This window comes from Sphaeramia orbicularis, chromosome 6 (assembly GCF_902148855.1).
Source record: "Sphaeramia orbicularis chromosome 6, fSphaOr1.1, whole genome shotgun sequence".
Classification (NCBI taxonomy): Eukaryota; Metazoa; Chordata; class Actinopteri; order Kurtiformes; family Apogonidae; genus Sphaeramia; species Sphaeramia orbicularis.
In genome coordinates, this window is record NC_043962.1 from 17,866,157 (window position 1) to 17,892,960 (window position 26,804).

The following is a 26,804-nucleotide window of genomic DNA, read 5'->3' on the forward strand; positions in this document are numbered from 1 at the left end:
CCTTGTTTGTCATTTAGACCAACTTAATAAAATAACTTATCAACTGATTTAAATGTTTCCATGTAACAAACTTAATTTTTTAAGCAGAGAAAGCTCTTGATTTTAAGCTTACATTACTAACCCCATGAATCATTTTTTAGAGTGTAAAAGAGCCAGTCTTTTGAACGGCTCTTTTCAGTTAACGGCTCCTGATTGAACAGCTCCTTTCAAAGAGCCAAAAGTCCCATCACTACATATTAGGCTGTATGTGGTCACTGAACTAAAATGAGTTTGACACCCCTGCTATAGTGGAATGTGTGAAATCACAGGTGCCATCAGCAGTCCGGTAGTAAAAACGCTGCCAGCAATTTCCACTTCACACACAACCCTTAACTCATTTACAATTCCATTACCAATAGCGTGTTTTTGTTTGTTTATTTTATTTTGTTAAATCATGTTTGGCCTTTCAATTCCCCTGACAGCAGAGATGAAATTGCTGAACATGTATAGTCAAAGCAAACACAGTGATGGGTTTACTAAAGGCAGAGGGAGCGGAGAGGAGGAGCTCGGGGTGGCTGCAGCTGCTTTATTGGCTGTGTGCTCAGCAGTGAGGAGGGGCAGAGGGAGAGAGAGAGAGAGAGAGAGGGAGAGAGAGAGTTGGGGGATGAGGGCAGTACTCTTGCTTGGGAGATAGGGAATGCCCGTTAGTTGCGTCTGCCGATAATAGCACATCAGGCAGAGCGCTGCTATTGGGAGAGCAGAGCGCAGGCAGTGCAGAGGACTGAGCCGCTGAGCACAGAATGGTACAGTAGAGCACAGAATAGACCGAGGGAGGAGAGAGAGAGAGAGAGAGAGAGAGCATCACAGCAGGTTGGGACGGCTTAAAGGAGAGTAAAGGAGCAGAGCAGTGGACAGAGGAGGGAAGAAAAGTTACCAGGTCAGCAAGTGAACGTGGAGGTGAGCCTCAGCAGGGTCCCACTCCCACTGGAGCGAGACGGCACAACAATCAGCAGCCCAGGAGGAGAGTGGAGAGTGATACTACGGACAAGGCAGGAGACAGGGAGTACTACAACTTCCTCCCAGAAACATTATTTTTTAAAAAAGGGTAATGCTTCTGCACAGATTCTTCAGGATTATCTGAGAAAGACAGCAGCAGCAGGAGCAGGAGCAGGAGGCAGAAGAGTGTGTGAGCAGTGGTGCTCTGCTCTCTTCCATACTGGAGACTTTCTTATCACACACACACTCTGTTCAACTGTGTACTTTGAGGTGGATGTGTTTCTATTGGACTTTTTTTGCTTCAGAGTGAAGCGCTGGAGATCTGGAGGGTGAATTGCTCTGTCCTGTCATCTCTGAGACTATGGTAGACTGTGCGTCAGGAAGCCCTTCATCATCAGCTGCAGCCCTAGAGCATGGAGAAGTCTAGCAGTGAGGAATCAGCCATTCACCGTAGCCCTTCCATAGATAGCCGAGACTCAGATTTTCCTCAAGCCTCCACTTCTGGCCGCCCCTTTGGCGGTCGCGGCTTCACTGCCGGCGCATTCTACGGCTCCACGGGGCCGCGCAAAAACACACAGCAGGGGCAAACTGGAACGGCTGCAGACGCCAGCGCAGGAGACAAGACCAACAACAAGTACAGCTCTCCCAAAGGCAGCAAATACGTAGTCTTTTACCTGGATCTATCCTTTGTGTTCCTTTTAGAATTCAAGAAGTGCAACATGGCGAGAGGCTGCCTTTGCTGCTTGAAGTATATGATGTTCATCTTTAATCTCATCTTCTGGGTAAGTGTTTCAGATATTTTCTTTTGACATTCTAACTGATAATAATGGTGCAAATTTGTTGGATGATACTGACAGTCAGAATGGTCCGTGTAACTAAGTACACGTCAATATCTGTGTCTGCGGTACCAACTGTGATGGCTCAGTGTGTGAACTTTTCTTCAAATGTTAATTAGGAAACATGGTGAAGTGTATGTTGTCAGTGCAATCATGCATTTCTAATTATTACATCAGAGTGTTTATGCCTACCCTGGCTGTGCATGTTGCTATTCCTGGATGTCATGACAGAGTCAGATGCATTGCACCAGGTTTTCTTTTTGTGTGTCATGAGCAGAAGGGATTTAGACTGTGGTGTGAGGAGGACAGGGGTTCACTGGGGTCACTCATTTAGGAGCTTACATGATTTACGGTTGCTGTGAAGTTGAAAATGCTGTTTTTATTATATTATGGAAGTAATGATACACCTCTACAGAATAATGATGAGCAACACAACATGCGTCTTTGACTTGAAAGCGTAAGCAGGGGGTCTGTAGGACTGGAATGGAAATCTAATGGATTTGTCTGCTTCAGTTTAATATTGGCTTGTTTAATTTGGTGGGTTTTTTTTACTCTTGGGTAAAACTACAGTCGATAACCTAACATTTTTTTTAGAAAAGTTCAGAATTGCTGTGCATTTTTTTTTTTTTGCTTCTAGCATTCATTGTAAATATGTATTCTGATATTAGTCATAGTTAACAGCTGGTGTCCATATTTAATTTATCCACAACTACTGTCAATAATACAGTCTGTGTTTGACACTTACTGCCGTCCACTCATGCATGGGCATTTGTTGTAAAAGTGGGCATCCCTTGAATGTTTACAGGATGGATTATCAGGCTTACGGGTTATGAGGCCAAGTCTTTGTATGGATGCAACGAAGCGTGAAGCATAAAAACATCCCAACACTGGGGACTAGACCAACCCTGGCCCACCATGTCATGGGGTTGTGAGCCGTGCTAACTGGGGCACAGTGGAGGCAGCAGAGTGGGCATTAGCTGCAGCCCAGCTGTGAACAGGCCATCCTTTAAAACGCACACACGTACACATGCAGCACACAAACCCACAGCTACCTCATTGTACGCTCCATATAGGAAAAAGGGGACAGCACAGCTAGTGCGCAGGGCTGAGGGCAGAAACTGGGGACGGCTCTGCTCCTCCAGGGTCATACTTCCATATCACTCACATATCATTACCCAGTCCATAGAGGCAGAGGTGAGAGTGATTGACAAAGACATTGAAATTGCTCAGGGGCTTTTCAATGTATCCTGCCTTGATGTAATGTTGTTTGAGGGAGTGAGCAACTCAGCAAAGCTTAGCTCATGTTGGATTCATTGATGCAGACATGAATATACCTGGATGTGAGTTCCACTTTAAACTAAAAATCATATCTGAACTAGAAGCACTCGGAGAGCGCAGACCTCTGCCAAGGCAGATCAATGCCCCCCCCCACCCCCACCCCACCCCCGATCACCACCAAAATTTAATCATTTGTTCCTTGTGCCAGTATGAACATTTCCTGAAATTTTCATCCAAATCCGTCCATAAGTTTTTGAGTTATCTTGCACACGGACAGACCAAGGTTATAATAGTTTTGGATTTTTCATTCTAGTTTAGTTCGATTAAGTTTGGACTTTTTTTTCTTGAATTCAGTTAGTTTTAATTCGTTTTTAGAGCAGGTTTGCTAGTTATTATTAGTTTTCATTTTCTTCTAAATGCTTAGTTTTAGCTTAGTTTTAGTTTTGTTGAATATTTTATCTTCTTCACCGTCGTATTCAGATAAATCCCAGACAGGACTCTGCTGCTTTCTCCCAACTTTAGTTTTCATGTTTCCATTTAGAGTGGGGACGAGAAGACGACTAAACGACAAGTGACGAGAAGTGATGGACCGTGAAGTGTCATATGGTGCCGCTAGCTAAAATTGCTAGAGCAAAATAAATCGATTTCATATCAATCCGACATTGACAAAGATGAAAACTAAGGGAATTTTATCCATAACTTTAATACGTTTTAGTTAGTTTTGTAAGCACACAATACAGTTTCAGTTAGTTATCGTTTTTTTCTTTTAATTATAGTTTTTATTTATTTCAGTAAACGAAAATGTTTTATCAATTCTAGTTTTCGTCATTTCGTTAGTTTCCTTTAACGATAATAACCTTGGGACAGACAAATAGACAGACAGACAAACCAATGCCGACAAAAACATAACCTCCTTGGCAGAGGTAATGAAAGCACTTCCTGGGTGTTATTACTTTTTCCAGTAGATATGCTGGTTTTATACAATAACCCTGAACAAACACTGTATTACTGATTGATGAAATTCTCACAAAAAAAAAAAAAAAAAAAAAAAAAAAATAGAATGCACACAGGAAATTTGCCTGAGTAAAATTTACTCAAATTGAAGAAAATTTTACTCTACTCAGATAACATTTGGTCCCTCTCTAAAAAGAGTAGAAGTTACTCTTTGGGTAGTGCTCTCCAAACTCAATATAGAGCCAAATTTACTCTTTTTGATGAAAATACTTTTGACTCTGCAAAAAATGCTCAGTATTTTTTCCTGTCCATATTTTCACTTATCTTAAGCTCATTTGTAACTGGAAAAAAGTCGCCATTTAACCATATTAGAGTCCATTCTGCTTTTTGTTAATCAGCCACTAAAAAGTTTCAAAAGATTTAGCTTCTGCATACAGTGGTGTGCAAAAATATTACATAAAACACTTGTCAAATCTTAAGAAAATGGTGATTGCCAAACAGTTTGGGAGCCATTCTGGTCTTATATAAGTATGACTGACAGTCAGCAGGATGACAGCTAAACTACTTCCCTCTTGAATTTATTTTTTTTATCTATTTTATTTTATTTTATTTTATTTTATTTTATTTTATTTATTTATTTATTTATTTATTTATTTATTTATTTATTTATTTATTTATCTATCTATTTATCTATCTTCTTGAGAACTTCCCCACTTTGTAGCATTTTTTGATACTTTTCATGTATATATAGAAGCCCTCATTGTTAACATTAAGGAACATTGGATGATTGTCATGTATCAAGTGAAAACTCTAATAAAAACTTGAATTATTAAAAAAAAAAAAGAAAAAGAAAAAAGAAAATTGTGGTTTATTTGTTCCCAGAGCCTGAATTTCACTTTTTTGCCATTTGCAAAAGGTAAAGGCAAAGGTACTGAGAATATTTCACCTACAAATTTATCAGTCCAGTCCTTTTTTTTTTTTTTTTTTACATTTTACTCTAATATTTATCGTGGCCCCTCTTGGCAACAATCACAGCAACGCATCTTTCGGACATTGTGTCGATGTATTTTCTGAGAGTTTCAACCCCAATGTCATTCCACGCTCTCAGAAGCTCATTCCAGAGAGTTTACATAGAGTTTCCTTAGATTGCCACACTAAATATTAGAGTAAAATGTTAAAAAAAAAAAAAAAGGCAATGGCAGAAAAAGTGAAATTCAGGCTCTGGGAACAAATAAACCACCATTTTCTTCAAATTTGACAAGTGTTCTAATATTTTTGCACACCACTGTGTTTCATTAAATGCAATTTGCAAGAGCAGATAATATTACAGATAATATTATTGAACCATCATGATTACATGTCAATGCAATCCCGCACAGATCAGTCACGGCATTTACACACCGATCGACATCTTCCGTCACTTATACTGTGTGACACTTGGACTTCTGACCACAGCTCTCTAGTCTAAGTCAGCCTTTGGTGCAGGTCATAAGGTCATTAGCCGCTATTTTCTGGAGGGGCAGTCGCGGGGGATTTGTGTGAAGGCTTTTAAGTTCCTCAGGTGTGGTTAACCCCTTTTCAGTGGCAAAATCCTGCCACTAATAACCGGCTGCTGCACAGCACTTATAAAGAGGTGGAAAAGAGGCTTTAGATTTCAAGGCTGGTGGTTTCCAATTCATGTGGAGTGTATAGGTTGTTGGCCTCCATGGAAATTAATTCTAACAATCCTGAGAGTGTGCAGAGTCTCTCCATTAAGTGGGACACATGAGGATTGTCTGTGTCATCATGTGTCTGAACATACAGTGGGTGTGTGTTTGTGTGTGTACAGTAAGGATGCCGAGACTTTATAAGTGGCTATGGACATTTCCCAGCTCAGCACCTCCCCTGCTGTGCTGTAATTGAAATTTTACCCTGGTAATGTTCACTTAATGAACACCCACCATGAATATTCTCTCTCCATTCCTGTGGGGTGATGTTCGTCTTCTCCTCCCACCGCTCCTTCACTTCATTGTCAGTTTAATCAGTGTTCTATGGGGAGACAACGTGGTCATGAGAGGGTGAGGATGCCTGCATGTGGCTGCTGGGTCTGGGGTCCCGTCAGTATAGTCCAGTTTCCGTTGCGTGGTATCGGCTCGACTCGACTCGGCTCGGCTTTTTTGCGTTTCCATCACGAAAAAGGACCTGGAATCTGGTACCCGGTACTACAGGGTGGGGAAGCAAAATTTACAATATTTTGAGGCAGTGAACCGATTTCATTACGCAATATTTTAATACATAAAAGCAATAGAAGTATTCTACTCACAATCAACTTTTATTTCCTGTTTTACAAGTGTTCATTGTAACCACCAACTGCAACACGGACATTTATTTATTTATTTAATGGTTGTGCATTTCATCAGTAACATTCAATAATCATCAAGTAAACAAACATGTACACACCCATGCTGGATGAAGAAAATCTTATATTTCCTGCCCCCTTCTAAATAATAATAACCTTAATGGTTAGCCATACACAACTACCAAAAAAATCATACTGTATAAAGTCAGACAAACCAACTAATTACATCCAAAGATAGTACCAAATGAATACAAAACCAAGTGCAAAACTACATATCCAGAAAGTACAAAACATACAGGGTGGGGAAGCAAAATTTACATTATTTTGAGGCAGGGATTGAAAGACAGTGTATGACCAATTAGTTTATTGAAAGTCATGAGAATTTATTTGCCACAAGAAAATGTACATAATAGAAAATGTTTTTATTCTATGTGTCCTCCTTCTTTCTCAATAACTGCCTTCACACGCTTCCTGAAACTTGCGCAAGTGTTCCTCAAATATTGGGGTGACAACTTCTCCCATTCTTCTTTAATAGTATCTTCCAGACTTTCTCGTAATAGTTTTGCTCATAGTCATTCTCTTCTTTCCATTATAAACAGTCTTTATGGACACTCCAACTATTTTTGAAATCTCCTTTGGTGTGACGAGTGCATTCAGCAAATCACACACTCTTTGACGTTTACTTTCCTGATTACTCATATGGGCAAAAGTTTCTGAAAAGGTATGGATAATAGTGTTAGGTATGATTATGACATCAATATATGTTTGGTTTCAAAACAACTGACGTAGTGCCTGCTGAGAAAAAACAACTAAATGTTCATTGTAAATTTTGCTTCCCCACCCTGTACTGTTTTTGGTATCACCTTTGCTGAGGTTCCAGGACTGGGGACCAGATTCTAAAACGTGACGTGTAAACACTGCAGACCACTGATTGGTCAGACAGTTGTCTCTGTGACCCGCTGTTTTACAAAAAACAGATGCGGAAGTGGACAGTAAATATAGCGGTACATTAATCCACATGATAACAGCTCAAAACTACACCATGGTCGGTCGAGGAGATTCAGTCTTTGGTGGCTGACGTAAAAATTCAGACGAGACAACACGCAACGAGCGACTCTCGGAACAGACGACACGGAAGTAACGCGCCGCATCACTATGACAACCACGTACTCTAAAGTCGGTAGTATCTTGTAATAGAAACGGTCTCCAGGAATACCGAGTCAAGCCAAGCCGAGCTGGTCCCATATAGTGTAAACGCGGCATATGTGACAACTGAGGGTTCAAGGCGGTCTGTCTGGTGCTCAGACGATCCTAGGACATCAGCGAGTCCAGCTGAAGGTTGGCCAAGCTGTGAATAAAAGGCCTGTTCTTCGGTTAGGGGTCAGGACCGGGTGCCTGAGTGCTCTGTAATGTAGGGAAGGCGGGTGTGAAGCATGCTGTATCTTGACACCCCTGGGACTGCACTGCTCTACCTCTGACACTCCAAGAATCACAAGGTTACTGCAGTTGGTAGGGAGGTTTGCCTCTGAAGATCTGACATCTCATCTCGGTGCTGAACGCCTGTGGTACGCTGCGGTAACCTGACACCAGGTGCAGCAGGGGTCTCTTCTTTCTGGCTGTGTGTACATGCGTGAGCCCTCTTGTGCACACATGCAATGCTGCACACACACAGAGTCTTCCTTGAAAGTGCACCCACCACCCACACACCACCCACTCCATGGGGCTTACAGTGGTAACTTGAAGCACAAGGTAAACAGCGGTAGGCACTCCAGGCATTTCCATACATGTGCTCATCCTCAGGCCCCCCCAGCAGTTGTTCATGACCATCTGGCTCCTCTTTCTTATAAGGGATTAGAAGAGTCTGAGCTGCGAGGGGAGTTTCAGGCAGATTAGAGCAGTATTGGAGTAGTGCTGTTAGGATTGAGATCACGGCTCCTTCGGACAGCTCTACGCTAAAGCCAACACTCGAATCAAATCAAAGCAAATGACAGTGACAATAAGTGTGTGCGTTAGGAGGAAGGTGATCTTTTATTCTTGCAGTGACTGTTTGGTCAGGACTCTGGGGTGATTGATGCTGAGCCCTATTGGTGTCAGCCTTGTGACCATATCAGTGTTGATGTACTTGCTTGAAGCAAGGATTTCATCCTCTTACTCTTCACTCACAGCATCCACTGTTAATCCTCCATTCAAGATTCAATTTGCTGTCCGGTGCTGCAGCTATTTTTCTTGTCCGGTGATATTGAATACCTTTGAAAAGTAAAAAGATTTTTAAAAAAGGCCCTAAGACACAGTACCAAGGGTTTGTTCTGCTATAATCACAAGCAGCATCACACACACAGACTTTCTTCTACTGTGTTAATCATGTAAAAGCAGCATTTTCATCACTGAAGATTGCTTGTATCTGTATGGGCTCTTTGTAGTTGTTCCATTATGGCGCCATATCAAAAGCTGAAGCCTCATTGGATATTCATATTTAAAAGAAAAGTGTCAGCTCAGCAGTCTTGTCCTACAAGAACAGGAGTGGTGGTGATATCAAAGCGGCTTCTTTGTTAGAGGAGAGAAAACCAGATGTGTTTAGCATTCATGAATTCCTGTGCTTACTTAAGGGATTGCTGCAGGATTTATAAACCATTTGGTTGGAAGCAACAGAAGATTAGTTTCCCTATTGATTTAATCACTGAATTTGACATTTAAGGTTTCAAATATACCCACGCTCTGATGCTACAAAGAGTGGAGCTATTGACATGCCTGGTTTGTAGCTGTGTGTGTGTATGGATGCCACGTTGAAATTCTGTAAAAACGTTTCACACAAGCTGTCCCTTTCCCTTGGGATTGAAATCTAAGGTTCTGAAGTAATTTGCCTGTTTTTCAGTCTCCACGTTGGCACATGAAGGGTTCCGTCATCTTGTATGACTCAGGAGACTGTGCACATTGTAACAAACTTTTTTTTTTCTTTTCTTTTCTATTCTTTTTTTTTTGTTGTTCACGAGAGGTAGAGCTGAACTCCCATCAGTCACTGCCAGGTGATACAAAGACAGGGGCAAAGGAAACAGATGAGGGTTGAGTACGCTTGGAGGGATGATGAAATAACCTGTATACACTGTGCTGTCACATGCGTTTAATTCCATCAGTTCACCATGAAAGGCAAGCTCTAACATCGGCTTTGAATTTAACGTGCAATAATGTAGCACAGTGCAACATCATCCTCAGCTGGGATGTCAACATCTTTAGCTATGATAAAAATAGACATTCAATGACTTAATTAATATTAAAGCAGGCATGGTTGCACTTTAGCGGGTCACTACAATCATTCACAGATTATTCGTTCATTCATTCATTATCTGAACCCGCTTCATCCTCACTAGGGTCATGGGGGTCACTGGAGCCTATCTCAGCTACTTATTTGCAAAGGTGGGGTACACCCTGGACATGTCACCAGTTCATCACAGGGCTGAACATATAGAGATAAACAATCACTTTCACATTCACACCTATGGGCAATTTAAATTAACCCTTAGAGGTCTGAGCCTATTTCGGCTGTTTTTGAGTACCTTTGATTTTGGGTTTATATATTATATAAAGAAATGTTTATTATAGCCATGTTTGGTATCTTTTTATAGCACAACTTCATCTACATCATCTGCCTATTTTTTTTTAACTTTTAACCTACTACACAGGTGCCTTATCTTGTTAACTATCACTAATAAAAAACAAAAACAAAAAAAAGAATCCACAGATTCCTCCAGTTTTTTGCAGTTTTGAAAAAGGACTAAAAATGACAAAGATACTGTAGGTTAAGAAATATAACCCCCCCACCCCCCTACCTCATTTACATACTTTTACTCCCGTTTGTTTGCTCCGGTTTCAAAACATCTTAACTCCGGTTGTATTTGCTCTGTCATCAAAGTGGGAGAGTGTTTCAAGTCTGCACTTGAGTGCAATTGTCCCCAGTAGTCTACGTGACCGACTTCCAATGCTACGAGGTGTTGAAAGTGTCATGAGATTCAGTCATGGGGTCGTGACCGTGGACCCCTAAGGGTTAACCAATTAACCTATCAGTGCATGTCTTTGGATGGTGGGAGGAAGCCAGAGTACCTGGAGAGAACTCACACAGACACTGGAAGAACATACAAACTGCACACAGAAAGGTCCCACCCCCATCGACTGGTGCTGGAATCAAACCAAGGACCTTCTTGCTGTGAGGCTCGAGTGTTATCAACTGCATTCACAGATTATATGTCCTCAGAATAATCTCTATTAAGAATTCATTCATTGAGTTTTACAATTAAATTTGGTCAAATATTTACCACCCAGACTGTCTAGTCATCACTGTTCACAAATGACAGTGTTTAACCCTTTCATGCATGAATTATGAGAACCTTAATTAAGATTTTTTTTTTCATAAGTATTTTTATTCCTCTTTAGGCATGAAAAGAAAAACAATGTGATTGTTTTTTTTTTTTTTTGGAACCTATTTTTCATGGAGTTACAAAATCATGTGTTTAACCCTTTCATGCATGAACTGTGAGAACCTTAATCCAGATTTATTTTCTTGAGTGTTTTTATTCCTCTTTAGGAATGAAAAAAACAATGCCATTGAAAATTTTTTTATGAATCTATTTTTCATGGATTTCCAAAAATGTCCATGCAGTTTGACACCATGCATTTGAATTTTGAAGCAAAAAAACACGTATTTACTGATACATCACTTGAAAACTATGAAAAAAAAAAAAAAAAAAATTCTGCTTCTAATCTGTTTTCTCACATTTTAACATACTCCAATACTACTCATTACTCACTTCATGGAGATAATATGAAAAAAAAACACAACCTACGTTTAGTAAAAAAAAAACAAAACAAAACACTGTTTAATAATAATAACAAGCAACTGATTTACACTCAAACATGTTAGTGCAGATCAGGTTTATCAAGAACACCAAAGTTACAGTAATGGTGTGAATTGGAGTGTATGGGATGATGCATAAGTGTCCGCTGTGTCGGCTGATATGAAACTAAAACAACAAATCACATGAATATATAAGAGAACAGCTGTAAAATAGCCGTCCACTGTAGTGACCCCGATCCAGGAAAGGGTTAATTTTAGAAGCAAAGAAACATGTATTTACTGATATACTGTGTGAAAACAATGAGATAAAAACATTTTTAATGCTACTACTCTGATGTTTTCTCACATTTTAACAATACCTGCATGGAGATAATATGCAAAAAAAAAAAAAAAGAAAGAAACTTTTTGTTTAAAAAAAAAAAACAAAACTGTTAATTACAATTTAATAACAATTAGCATTTTTTTTTTGTGTTTTTTTACAGTCAAACATGTTAGTGCAGATCAGGTTTATTTGGAACAGCAGATTTACAGTAATGGTATGAATTACAGTGTATGGGATGATACATAAGCGTCCACTGTGTTGGCTGATATGGAACTAAAACAACAAAATCCATAAATATACAAGCTGTCCACTGTAGTGACCATTATGCATGAAAGGGTTAAATATTTTCACCATCTCCACACTTTTATGCATTTTAATCACCTGATGTCTTGTAATTAGCATCCCCAGTGGAAAGCTATGCCTTGATTTAGATTGGTAAATATCTCCGTATGCCTGCTTTTGTCCAGTGGTCCGTCTAGGGAGAACACTCTAATTTGCACGTCTCTCCGGCTGCTTCGATTTCCCGGCCGTGTTGTGTAGCGCCGCTGAGCTCATTAGCTTATGTTGCAGATCAACTGGGATACGGGGCTGGGATGTTTCACTCTAGGGGGTCGAGGTAATAGTGCAGGCGAATTGGAGGTACCTTTTCTCCCAATAGGCGGGTGAGATTTTTGCACCCGAATTAAGTCTACTCTACACTCATCACGTCATCAGTTTTTTCAATGTGATGAGTTTATGTATTGATGTATTTAAAGGTTGATTACAGCACATGGGAGAAGCAGAAAAATACAGAAGCACACAATACAGTTTCAGTTAGTTATCGTTTTTTTTCTTTTAATTATAGTTTTTATTTATTTCAGTTAACAAAAATGTTTGTTTCAATTCTAGTTTTCATCATTTCATTAGTTTTGGGGACGAGAAAACAACTCTAAACGACAAGTGACGACAAGTAGCGCTGTTTGACTCCAACCTAGAACCATCATGATTTTTTTTTTTTTTTCGTGAGTCCTAGAACCATCATGAAACTTTACATTTTGTAAGCATACGTGATGGTCTTTCAGAAAATAAGCTCTTTTGGTTGGTACTCCTTGTCATACCTGTGGTATTTGAAAGTGAAAATGAATGAAAAATGTTATTTTGCAATTTTATTATGACAAAAACAACAACAAAAAAGGATCATACCCATTAATAAATGCTGATCTGATTACTCTATATACTTATGTAAAAGGATGTGTGATTATTTGCAATATATCATATTTGGTTTGTGTTTAATTGGTCAATAAATATAGGGGTTTGTAAAAGTTTCAAGTTTATTTTCCAGATTTCACAAGGTCATACCACAGTCCCAATGAAGACAATGTTATTGAGAATATACATATGCAATCTATATGTGGTAGTCAGTCTTTACTGAAAATTTCATGCATTTAGCTAGAAAACTTACTGAGATATTGCACTCTAAAATTTGCTACATTTTAAGACGATCGCGAAATGCACCAAAAACGGCAAGAGGGGTACCCTGTTCATGACTTTTTTTCTTCAAATGTATTTGATATATCAATCTGAAATTTTGGCTGGGGTGTTTTTTAGTGTTGAACTTTATATGGTAAAAATTTCAAGCAAATCTAAGATGGTCGAGCAGGAGGCACTTGTTGAATTGAGGTGGAATGACCCTTATGTGATGACTGAATAAAGAATTTCATCATCATCATCATCAACCCTGTAGTTTTGATGTGAAGTTTTGCTTTTGCGTGACGTGACAAAATACTTAAACCTGTATCCCAGTTGCTTTACAATCAGCTGTTTGCCACTGATTTGTAGCGAACAACCCAAGAACAGGTGAAAAAACAGTAGCTCCTACAGACAGGGATTACAGTTCCACAGTTTTATGGTATGTGCTTTGACAGTTGCTTTGTATATTCTGTAGGGTCCTCTCCTCTTCCTCTTTACAATTCTGCACTAGTGTCATCTTTAGATTCTGCAGATAGAGAATTTGGGCTCCTGTATCTGTCACTTGTTGAAGTGTCCCTAGAGCAAGATGACAAAACACATATTCAAGTTGGCAACCTTTTGCCGACACCATTGCATATAAAATATCACTTCAGCTGTACAGCACCTCGACTTTGCAATGCATTAAGTTTTTTTTTTCTGCTTTGTTTGTTTTCAAGCGCACAGATTACAGAGATCTCTGTTTCTAAATATAGGCCAGTGGAGTTCAGAGTAAGGAAAATTGGCGTACAAGAGGAAAGATTGGTGTCATTAGCTTTGCATATGTAAGCAGGTTTTCTCAGGATGTGCTAAATTGGGTACCTCGGGGAAAGGGAAGGAAGTGGTATTGGTGTTGTGTGGTCAATATGTTTGTTTTACTGAGGTAAAGCAGACCATGACTGTGGACTTGAATGTTTTATCAAAGTGTTCTTATATATGCTTTTAATCTTTTGTCTATTTGAAAACAACAAAAGCTCAAGGCATCCTTTGACTGTAGGTGCTATTGGGAAAAAGATTGTCCACGAAAACAAGCTCTGTTTGAAGCTTTTCGCAGCCGAGGATGATTTCACATTTCATAAAAGGAATTCATTTTGGTGCAGATCGATTGGTATTATCAAGCAAAAATGCTGTAGTCTGGCTAAATCAATGCTAGCAAATGAGTGCAATTCTTTTAGCTTAACTGCCTTTGAACGTTTTTGTTATAGCGTAGTGACACTTTGTATTACCTGGTATAGATTCAGATGCAAGCCAATAAAACAAACCTGCTAAGCTTTGTGATATTACCAGTTCAGGCCTTTGGAAAGTGTACGCTCTTACCTTGTCTTGTCATTCACAGTGATACAGATAAAAAGGCTACTTCATTTACAGCACAGGTGTCAAACATGCGGCCCGGGGGCCAAATCCGGCCCACCAAAGGGTCCAGTCCGGCCTTTGGGAATTTGTGAAATGCAAAAATTACACTAAGAAATTAACAATCCTTTTAGTTCAGGTTCCACATTCACACCAGTTCAATCTCAAGTGGGCAGGACCAGAAAAATACAATCATAAAAACATATAAATAATGACAACTCCAAATTTTTCTCTTTGTAAATGTAAATATTTTCATATATTTACACTAAAATAAAGTATAATTTTGCAAAAAAAAAAAAGTGAATAACCTGAACAAATATGAACAACCTGAAATGTCTTACGAGAAGTAAGTACAATTTTAACAAGATTTTGTCTGTTACTAAATGTTTTGTGTGTTTGTAGATCCACTGTGATCTGTACGTTATAATGTACATGTGGAAATGATAAACTGAAGCAGAATATTGTAAAAATTACACTGATTTTTCCAGTTTGTTCATGTTATTCTCATTGTTTGAAAGGATAGTTTGTAGATGTAAACCTTTTCATAATGTAAATTTACTTTTTTCACTCTAAAACACAGAGAAAAGTTTGGAGTTGACATTATTTATATATTATTATGTTATTATTTTACTGGTTCGGCCCTCTTCAGATCAAATTTAGCCAAATGTGGCCCCTGAACTAAAATTAATTTGACACCCCTGATTTACAGGGTGGGGAAGCAAAATTTACAATATTTTGAGGCAGGGATTGAAAGACAGTGTATGACCTTAACATTTATTTATTTACTAGTGCTTATTATATATAATTCATTCAGTTCATTTTAAAGACTGACAGTATCTATTGTGGAAAAATTTGGAATTTGAAGGCATTTCTACAACGCTTTATGTACAGGGTGGGGAAGCAAAATTTACAATATTTTGAGGCAGGGATTGAAAGACAGTGTATGACCAATTAGTTTATTGAAAGTCATGAGAATTTATTTGCCACAAGAAAACTGACATAATAGAAAATGTTTTTATTCTATGTGTCCTCCTTCTTTCTCAATAACTGCCTTCACACGCTTCCTGAAACTTGCGCAAGTGTTCCTCAAATATTGGGGTGACAACTTCTCCCATTCTTCTTTAATAGTATCTTTAAGAAAGTCGACATTGCTGTGTGATGTTCTATTGGTAGCATGTTCTAAAACGCCCCAAATAGCAGAATCCAGAGGGTTTAGATCTGGGCTAGAAGGCGGCCATAAACATGATTCCCAAAAATTGCTAAAGTTGGATTTTGTTGCTGTTGTCAACAAGTGTTTTGGTGTTCTTGTATAAGATTTTAACTTCAAATCATATTTTACATCATTTCTAACGGTCTTGTCGTCTCCCTCAAGTTCAATTACCATTTTTCTCATGGATTTGGTTGGATCCTTTAGGATTTTGGATTTGAGAGCTTTAATAAAAGCTTTGGTACGTTTTTTTGTTGCTTCCTCCACTTCCAGACTTTCTCGTAATAGTTTTGCTCATAGTCATTCTCTTCTTTCCATTATAAACAGTCTTTATGGACACTCCAACTATTTTTGAAATCTCCTTTGGTGTGACGAGTGCATTCAGCAAATCACACACTCTTTGACGTTTGCTTTCCTGATTACTCATATGGGCAAAAGTTTCTGAAAAGGTATGGATAATAGTGTTAGGTATGATTATGACATCAATATATGTTTGGTTTCAAAACAATTGACGTAGTGCCTGCTGAGAAAAAACAACTAAATGTTCATTGTAAATTTTGCTTCCCCGCCCTGTAAGTATGTACTCTACTGCATCCTTATTTATTTTCAGAGCAGCAAAACATATTACAAAGCACATTACATCCCTCAAATGGAACATGTGCTAGTTTGTGTCCTTGTGCTGCACGAGTCTTTGTAAACCAGTATCTATCCTCACCATCTCTTCCTTCTCCCTTGGAAGACCAATCAATGCTAATCTGCACTTAAGCAGTGAATTAATGTAGAATGTTGGAGCTGCTCGCTAGTTCAGCTACTCAGCATTTTTTCTGACACCTAAAGGCAAATTGCAGTGAAATCAATGATTCCCAGTCAGTCCATACCTCCAGCTCTGCCGAAGAAGCTTAGAGAATATCATTTTCCTGGTCTTCTGAGAGCAAACGTGGTTCCTTTTAAATTACCCTTTTCATGTTTAATTAAAGGTATATGAGATGTTTATATGAACTACCTCCGAGTTCATATATTCTGCACAGACTCCTCTTAGTTGTTTATGCTACGCACAGTTTTCATTTCTTCTACAAATGTCACGTTATTATCCAATTTCTATGGAAGTTGTAGAAATGTTCTGCAGGTCTGTTGCTGCATTCCAGAGTCGTAGGAGGTAGAATATATCTCATGTAACGATATGAAAATTTCATATCATGGTTATTGTGTCCAAAATTATTACGGTTATCATTATTATCATCGCAGTATTGTTGAAACTGTGCTCAAAATGTTCAAAAAGTACTTATACACACGCTGAAATAATTTAACCAAGCTGTATTAAAAAAAATGATTAAATAAAATAATTGGCACAATGTACTTTCTCTTGGCAGAAACATTCAAATATTAACCCTTAGTGGTCTGAGCCTATTTTGTCCATTTTTCAGTACTTTAAATTTTGCCTTTATATACTATAAAAACGAATGTTACATAGATAGATAGATAGATAGATAGATAGATAGATAGATAGATAGATAGATAGATAGATAGATAGATAGATAGATAGATAGATAGATAGATAGATAGATAGATAGATAGATAGATAGATACTTTATTCATCCCATTGAGAAATTTACAGCATGTGTCCCCAAGTTTTCTAGAGGTTTTCATTCATGGCTTGAGGATGCATCAGTGACTGAATGCACTGTTTCCTGAGGGCCACTACCACCATTGATTCAACTGGACCAGGTTCTCCTTCCACCAAGAATGCACTCAAACAAACCACCTACTGTACTGTTGCAACCTTGAAAGCTTGTTTCCAGCCATTTCTGTCCTTTCTTACTCCATACGCCGTTTAGAGACGGAAAAGAAACTGTGCAGCTGCAGCAAAATATACAGCAAATATGAGGCGCAGATTGACTTTGAATCTGTGTATTTTAAACGTGTCATCTTGAATTTGGGTCAGGGACTCAGTGTATTCAGTCACTGAATGGTAATGAGTCCAGGACATCTCCAACAGGGCTCCAATACGCAATAAGCCACACTCTCCTCCATGTTGTTAACCGTGACAAATGAGAGACAGATTTATGCCTTAAACATAAGAACATATTATTGATTTATTTAGCTGAAATGCTGCACATTACTGCCACATTATAAGTCAACCATAAAACGTTGTAGCCTGTTAGATTGAAACGTATCCGCACACACCCTGAACAGATGATCGTGTCTAAACGCCTGACATGTTTTTACTGCTTTTTTTTTTTTTGTTTAATGGGAGAATTTTATGTGGCATATGTAATATACACTACTATTATAGACGATACGCGCCTGGTGTAGTCGAATGTTTGTTGTGGGGTGAAATGGATGAATGTTGTTGTTGTTTCCAGAGGGAAACCCGGGCTTGATCAGAGCAGGTTGTTTCACTGCTCTCCTTATGTCTGATTCAATCTGAGTTTGACTCTTATTTGATGTGCATGAGGTATTCTCACAACCAGCTCTGATATGCTCTCTCAAGAGGAAAATGCAGAAACTAGTCAAGATCCTTGACTGCTACAGTAGCTCAGTACCTAGATAAGTGACTGCCTGACAGACAGTGTAAACCTAATAGGGATTATTGTCGCTTTTTCCTTCATGCAGATTCCTTCTCTTTCTTATCACAGCTGAGTTAATAAACGTCCTTTTCACTTTGCCCGAATCTTATCACAAAACTAAACCAAATTATTCTGTTTATTTTTGCATCGATTTACAATGAGCGCATATGCTTTGTGTATATGTTCTGTTTCACAAGACATCAGAGTGTACTGAAAACAGAAATCTAAGGCTGTCTGGTTGCTTGCAGAATGTGATTCATATATAAAAGGAAGCATGTAAAACCAGCCTCATTCCATCACTTTGGTACGCTATGTAGGGCACAAAAGGATGCATTAGATAGTACTCAATAGAGAGTACTGCAGTTTTATTGCATAGCTGAAATGCATGAGTCATTATGTAACATTATTAGAGTCTTGCCTTGAACAATAAATAAAGTAAATGATCCAATTATAACAATTCTTTGTTTTAGACAACAGCAGTTGCTCAGAATGTAATTTTTACCAACAGAGGTCTCTTAGTCATGACAGATTTAGTTGTTTATGGCGTCATAAAGTAGTGCAGGATCATGGGATTTGTGATACGACTCGAGAGAAATGATAATGTTAACGTGATATATTAACAATTCCGTGATAGCATTCTTGGTAATTTGGGTGAGAATGTTAGCATCAATAACACTGGGTTACAAAAAAATGTTTTTTGCAAGTTGTCTGGGTTTTTTTCAACTGAATTAGGACCATTTTGCACCGCTGAATCCAGGAATGACATCTTTTTTTCTCAATCAGGTCAGGTTTTTTTGCTAATTTGATTTTGAAAAATTTGATCTTCACACAAAATTGATTACATTTTTGTGACTTTATCAGTTGATTTTTTTAATGTAGCTCTCACCCAAAATAGGTTTTAAGAGAAAAAAAATCCTTTTCTAACAGGATTCCTGTTAGGTACAATGGTGTATTCACCGCAGATGTAGCAGAATACGTCAGGCTTATTTTTGCAAGATCTTCTAGTCAAAGCCATTTCATTCACCTGTAATATTAAAAAAAAAACTTTAAGCATAAATTGGCAAAAGTAAAATCTTCAGAACACGTTTATTGCAAGAAATATGAAAGAATTTTGTATCATATGATGTGAAAATGCCCATAAATGTAAGCAAAAATATTAAAAAGCCAATATGTAGCATAGTTAAGAAAGTTGACCTGATTGAGCAAAATTAATGTGATTTTTGGATTCAGCACACCAAAATTACTCGAAATCAGCTCAAAAAACTTAAACAATAAAGTTGTTGTTGACCAGTGTAATTAATGTGATGAATGCAAGTTATTGTTTGTTGAGGCTGTTTTTTGGTAAAAGTTCTATTCTTTATGGTCATAATGTGAGCAAACACTAAACATCCAAATTTATAAACATAGAGAAAGACACGGATAACAGAACAGAATTCGCATAACAGTATATCATGATCCACTGAGCTGATCGCTGTTTTTCAATGTTTAAGGTCATTGAGGTTAGTGGGTAGTGGAGGAACATAAACGCGATCTTTTATGTATCCCCGCAAGAAAAAATCTATTAGGTCTGGGGATCTCGCAGGCCAAGCACAAAGAGGATTTGCTGAGGACTCGCCATTCCGAGGGTAAACAAACAACTGAATGTTGCCGGAGGAATGACGCGACTACGGCGCCCCAGAGGCAGCCATTCAAAACTTAGAAAACTCCTCGTAACGTGATGATTTTTGAGAACTGGTCTCTTGGTCATAACAGATTTAGTTGTTTATGGCATCATAAAGTGGTGCAGGATCATGGGATTTGTGATACGACTCGAGACAAATGATAATGTTAACGTGATATTATATTAACAATTCCGTGATAGCATTCTTGGTGATTTGGGTGAGAATGTTAGCATCACTAATTAATGTGATAAATGCAAGTTATTGTTTCTTGAGGCTGTTTTTTGGTAAAAGTTCAATTCTTTATGGTCAGAATGTGAGCAAACACTAAACATCTAAATTTATACACATAGAGAAATAGCCTTCAAAACAGTTCTAATAATGAAATATTTGCTGGATATCAAAATATACATGTGTAAAATTAAGTATAACAGCAAAACTGTGAATTATTTGAAGTGTTTTTGTTTGACACTTTCAAGAAACTAAAAGGCAAGGCAAGTTTATTTATATAGCACATTTCAGCAACAAGGCAATTCAAGGTGCTTCACACATAAAACCCAAAAAATATAAAAACACACATATTAAAATAAGAGTTGCAGTGCAGAGTTTCAAAGGAGAATATAAAATTTAAAAGTCAAAAGCCTTTTAGTCAGCGGCAGCAGTGAACAGGTGAGTCTTTAACCTGGACTTAAAAGAACTCAGACTCTCAGCAGACCTGATATTTTCTGGTAGTTTGTTCCAGATATACGGAGCATAGAAACTGAACGCTGATTCTCCATGTTTAGTTCTGACTTTTGGAACACAGAGCAGACCTGCACCAGACCACCTGAGTGGTCTGGATGGTTCATACCAGACTAGAAGGTCTCTGATGTACAGGGGTTGGACAAAATAATGGAAACACCTTCACCTCGAGATGATAATGCCCCAATCCATACAGCTAGAATTGTTAAAGAATGGCATGAGGAACATTCTAATGAAGTTGAGCATCTCGTATGGCCGGCACAGTCCCCAGACCTCAACATTATTGAGCATTTATGGTCAGTTTTAGAGATTCAAGTAAGACGTCGATTTCCACCGCCATCGTCTCTAAAAGAGTTGGAGGGTATTCTAACTGAAGAACGGCTTAAAATTTCTTTGGAAACAATTCACAAGTTGTATGAATCAATACCTCGGAGAATTGAGGCTGTAATTGCCGCAAAAGGCGGACCTACACCATATTAAATTATATTTTGTTGATTTTTTAAGGTGTTTCCATTATTTTGTCCAACCCCTGTGTTTTGGGCCTAAACCATTCAGCAAGAGAATTTTAAAGTCTGTTCTCTGAGAGGCAGGGAGCCAGTGTAGAGACCTCAGAACTGGACTGATGTGGTCCACTCTCTTGGTCTTAGTGAGGACTGGAGCAGCAGCATTCTGGATCAGCTGCAGTTTTCTGATGGACTTTTTAGGCAGACCAGAGAAGATACTGTTACAGTAGTCAACTCGACTAAACTAAAGAGAAATGCATGGACAAGTTTTTCAAGGTCCTGCTTTTTTTTTTTTTTTTTTCCATCAGTCCTTTAATCCTAGACATATTCTTGAGGCGATAGTAAGCTGACTTTGTAATTGTTTGTATGTGGTTTTTAAAGTTCAAGTCTGAATCCTAGAAAAGAAAAAGAAAAATATATATTGCAATAATAATTATTGTGACATAAAATGTATCAAAACAATAATTATTCTTTAAATGCACTAGGCAGAAATCATTTTATAGAAGAGTTGATATCTTTTTATAATAAGTTTTTTTTTTTTTTTTTTTTTTTCATAATGAGTTTTAATTCAGTGATGTATTCACATTGTGTTATTTCTTTGTAGTGAAATAGCCTCAAGTAACAATAAACATTAACATGATTAAATAGTAGGCTATGTAATACCATGGAGAGACAATCAAATGAAATGGGCCATTATATTGAATAAAATTATGGGTGAAATGGGAATTTTTTTTTTTATTTTTTTTTTGTGCAAAAGTCAACAAAATATATAACATATGGAAGCTGTAGTCATTGTGAGGTGTTTTAATTTCACACATTTGCTTTGAAGAAAACAGATAACAATACATATATACGAACATATACATATATTATACTTGGATTTCTTTTAGTTTATGGTTGCTGGCAGGCCTTAATTAAGGATCAAGTAAAAGAAGAAATTGGCGTAGGGACCCCCCCCCTAACTCACCATGTGTCGTTTTTCAGTCTCCGTCAGTAGTCATTATTTCTGCACAGATGTCTCCATTTCTCTTATTAAGCCACCCAGGCTTCAGTAATGGGTGACTTGGGATGGTGGCGGAATACAAAAGAGAGTCCGAGTGTGCAGGCGGAGTAAGGCAGGGGAAAGGAGTTTAATTTGAGAAGTCGATTATGGGGTCACCGCTACCCTCGGTGAATGATCTCATTCATCCATTCTTTGCTAGAATAATTATTAACATAGACCTTTCACCTGTGTATGCTTTCATCAGTGCAGTGTTGTGAGACAAATTCCCATCTTCCCATCACTGTGTTTTTATCAGGTGATAGTTTCAGCAAAAAGGACACAGTGGGCTGTTTGGGGTCAGCCCATTAATGCCCCCTTCCATTTCATACACATTTCTGCTATTTTGGTCATAATTCTAGTCATCTATCCTGACTATATTTTCAGTTTGCTCTCACTGGTTGCACTTTGGTTCTTCAAGCACAGTTACCACAGATGGGGTTGACCAGATTTTTCTCCCCAGTCTCCTTCTGAGAGGACAGACTGGCTAGACCCAAAACGTTGTCCTTGTTCCTAGTTGGAGGAGTAGTGAAGCATGAAGGCAGAATTGTAGTTCTCAGGTATACGCTCTGGTCCACACAGATTTGGATCTCCACCCTCAGATTCAGATTGGGATATTAGGCAATACCTACAGAAATACTCTAAGTCACAGGTGTCAAACATGCGGCCCGGGGGCCAAAACCGGCCCTCCAAAGGGTCCAATGCGGCCCCTGGAATGAATTTGTGAAATGCAAAAATTACTCTGAAGTTATTAACAATCAATGATGTTAAAATCATTTTAGGTCAATTCAATCTAAAGTGGGTCAGACCAGCAAAATACTATCATAATAATCTATAAATAAAGAAAACCGCACATTTCTCTCTTTGTTTTAGTGTAAAAAAGGTAAAATTACACAAATGTTTACAATTACAGACTAACCTTTTACAAAAAAAAAAAAGTAAACAACCTGAAATGTCTTAAGAGAATTATGTGAAATTTTACCAACATTCTGCCTTTTATTAAATGTTTTGTGTATTTGTAGATCTACTGTGATCTGTAAGCTGTGATGTACATGTGTAAATGATAAACTATGGCGTAATATTCTTAAAATTGCATTTATTTTTCTGAAGAATTTTCAGGTTGTTCATATTTCTTCGTGGTATGTTTGAGTACAGTTCATAGATGTAAACATTTTCATTACGGAATTTGACTTTTTTCACTCAAAAATATAAGAAAAAACTTTGGAGTTGATGTTATTAAAGTTCTTATCCTATTATTTATATTATTTTACTGGTTCGGCCCACTTTAGATCATATTTGTCTGTATGTGGCCCCTGAACTAAAATGAGTTTGACACCCCTGCTCTAAGTGACTAAAATCTTTAGAGAAGCCTCCAATACAATGCAAGCCCAAATTATCTCCCACAATGCAATACAAGGTTCTTCTGACAACTGTTTCATCTAAATCTATTAAACCATTCTCCTCTAATTCCAAGTCTGTTCGTAATTCAGAGAAAACCTTTGCATGCCCATATTTTAAAATCTTTCTCTCTGCACAATAACACAAGAAACATGTGGTATGTGTCTGACCGTACATTAGGGTGGTCCCAATTTTTTTTTTAAGATTCTCTGGATTAGAACCCGGCATTTGGTTCCATATCTGGACAAATTACTTCAGTCCAAATTTTATGCAAATTAATTAATATTTAGAGGTTACACAAGACACGTGAAGATTGCTCTATATACTATAACATAACTAGCCAAATGAATAAGGCATATTAGAATAATTTGTAATTTTATTCTCAAAATCAAACTGCAACTTGCATAAAAATGTTACTTAGAAAGTCCAGCAACCACTCTTGCTTTATTGAAATTACAAAAAAAAATGTTCCTGTGTTCTTTGACGACTTGGAGCCAGTACTGTTTGTGATCTTCATTTTTTGTTTGGCTACAGTTGAAGTCTTGAATAAGCTCCGCCCCTCTTTTAGCAACATCATTGACAACTTTTCTGGAATGCACAATTTTAGCGGCCTTCTGAAAGTCTGCATCATCAGCCCAGTCTTCTGGAGGAATTCTTAAGAATGTTTGTGGCAGATCCAAAGTTTCAAAGAAACGTACCATGCTGGTGGTGACAAACTCACTGATCTGCTTCCCTTCATAATCTGCTTGATTAAGGGCATCCCAACGCTTTAGTGGAACCCAAAGAACCTTCATTTTCCATCATGTTGTGAACCATCAGCTGCTTCTGCTCTTGTGTCACACTGGAGTCACAGAATGCCAGGCCGACCAATTCTTCACTCAAGTACCACAGATGTCAGCGGCCTTGCTTAGTACATTTATTCCATTTATGTTGTCCATCACTGTCTATATGCATCACTGTCTATAGGCACCATATTTATATATCTAAAACCGCACCTGTCCAAATCTGTATATATTCAAATCCGTATTTATATATATATATTTTTTATATTTATCACCATTTGCACTACATTCATATCAAACCGTGTTTGCACTCTCCTTTTAAACACTTTTTTATTCAAATTTATATGACTGTTTGTTTTACGTGTACAGGGTGGGGAAGCAAAATTTACAATATTTTAAGGCAGGGATTGAAAGACAGTGTATGACCAGTTAGTTTATTGAAAGTCATGAGAATTTATTTGCCACAAGAAAATTGACATAATAGAAAATGTTTTTATTCTATGTGTCCTCCTTCTTTCTCAATAACTGCCTTCACACGCTTCCTGAAACTTGCGCAAGTGTTCCTCAAATATTGGGGTGACAACTTCTCCCATTCTTCTTTAATAGTATCTTCCAGACTTTCTCGTAATAGTTTTGCTCATAGTCATTCTCTTCTTTCCATTATAAACAGTCTTTATGGACACTCCAACTAATTTTGAAATCTCCTTTGGTGTGACGAGTGCATTCAGCAAATCACACACTCTTTGACGTTTGCTTTCCTGATTACTCATATGGGCAAAAGTTTCTGAAAAGGTATGGATAATAGTGTTAGGTATGATTATGACATCAATATATGTTTGGTTTCAAAACAATTGACGTAGTGCCTGCTGAGAAAAAACAACTAAATGTTCATTGTAAATTTTGCTTCCCCACCCTGTATGTGTAGGTTTATGTGTATGTTTGCTGCTGACAACACTGTGAATTTCCCCATTGTGGGATCAATAAAGGAATATCTTATCTTATCTTATCTTATCTTATCTTATCTTATCTTATTGCTAGATGAAGCACTCAAACCTTGGTTTTGATAGTACTGCTGCTTCCCTTACAGGTCAGCTCAGCTATGCTAAAAATGCAAAAAATTAGTCAATTTCCAGGAAACTTCCAGCCACTTGTGCAACCTCTAAAACATCTCCTTTTTCTTCCAATTTTTTTCCTAAATCATCTTTTGAATGCCAAAACCTAATACAGGGTTCTAATTGAGGTTATCTGAAACTTTATTTTTTTTACCATGATTGTTGGACCACCCTACTGTACATGAAGTGGCAGGTTAGCAACAGATGCATAGACAGCTAACACCTTGTGTCTCATCTGTGCAGAACCTAACCTGGTTAACAACTTAAAAGGCGTTCTGGTATAATAATAGCTTGAGACATGATTGATTTTGACCAAAAAAAATCATTTGATCTGAATATCTGTCCATCACTAATGTCACTTGGAACATCTGAGGCAGACTGCCAAATGCTCCACTGATTTCTGCCACAAATCTCAACCTTGACGTTAAAAACATTTGTGCATCCTGTCACTGGACAACTCACAGCGTGCCCTTCCACCATATGATCCTTCAGATGAGTCATTAGACCTCTACTGTCTGAATACTGTCGTGTACACAGAGCCATCACGCATTTAAATGCGATAGCGTTGATGTTACGGTTAACAGCCGTCCCGGTTGTAGCAGGCACATTATGCCCGCGGTAAAAATGAGCTTTTGGTTCTTCAAGCACAGTTACCACAGATGGGGTTGACCAGATTTTTCTCCCCAGTCTCCTTCTGAGAGGACAGACTGGCAGACCCAAAACGCTGTCCTTTTTTCCTGGTTGGAGGAGTAGTGAAGCATGAAGGCAGGGGGGTAGGGTGGAGGATGGAAGGTGGAGAGTGGAGGGGGAGGGGCTGCTTCCTAAGAGCGAGAGAGGTGAACACATTGATGTTTGATGACAGCTTCCCATGAGGTGAGTCACCCTTACTCTCAGATCTTACATCCTGTCTTCCACCCTGGCACCCACATCATGTCATTTTTGCTTTCCTCCTGGGGGCAACTACAAAATCATTCAGTCTATTTTAGGAGGGAAAAAAAAAGCAAAACATTTTCGGTTTAAACGGTTTGAGCCGTAATTGAATATTTTAGCAAAACAAGCCACTAGAACACAGGTGTCAAACATGCGGCCCGGGGGCCAAATCTGGCCCGCCAAAGGTTCCAATCCGGCCCGCAGGATGAATTTGCAAAGTGCAAAAAAAATATCATAATAACCTACAAATAATGACAACACCAATTTTTTTTCTCTTTGATTTAGTGCAAAAAGACATTAAATTATGAAAATATTTACATTAACAAACTATCCTTTAACAATAAAATGTGAATAATCTGAACAAATATGAACAACCTGAAATGTCTGAAGAAAATTAAGTGCAATTTTAACAATATTCTGCCTGTTACTGAATGTTTTGTGCCTTTGTAGATCAGATCTGTAATGCACATGCACATAAATATA

The 26,804-nt window shown here is 38.1% G+C and overlaps 1 protein-coding gene across 1 annotated transcript in view; it reads left to right on the forward strand.

Moving 5' to 3' along the window:
• The first annotated feature begins 662 nt into the window (after positions 1–662).
• The window catches only part of tspan9a (tetraspanin 9a), a 156,235-nt gene continuing 130,093 nt past the window's right edge, over positions 663–26,804 (forward strand). Inside the window, exon 1 of the mRNA XM_030137011.1 lies at positions 663–1,757. Within this exon, the coding sequence (XP_029992871.1) occupies positions 1,389–1,757 (369 nt within the window). The 5' untranslated portion in view covers positions 663–1,388. The remainder of the gene's footprint in view (positions 1,758–26,804) is intronic.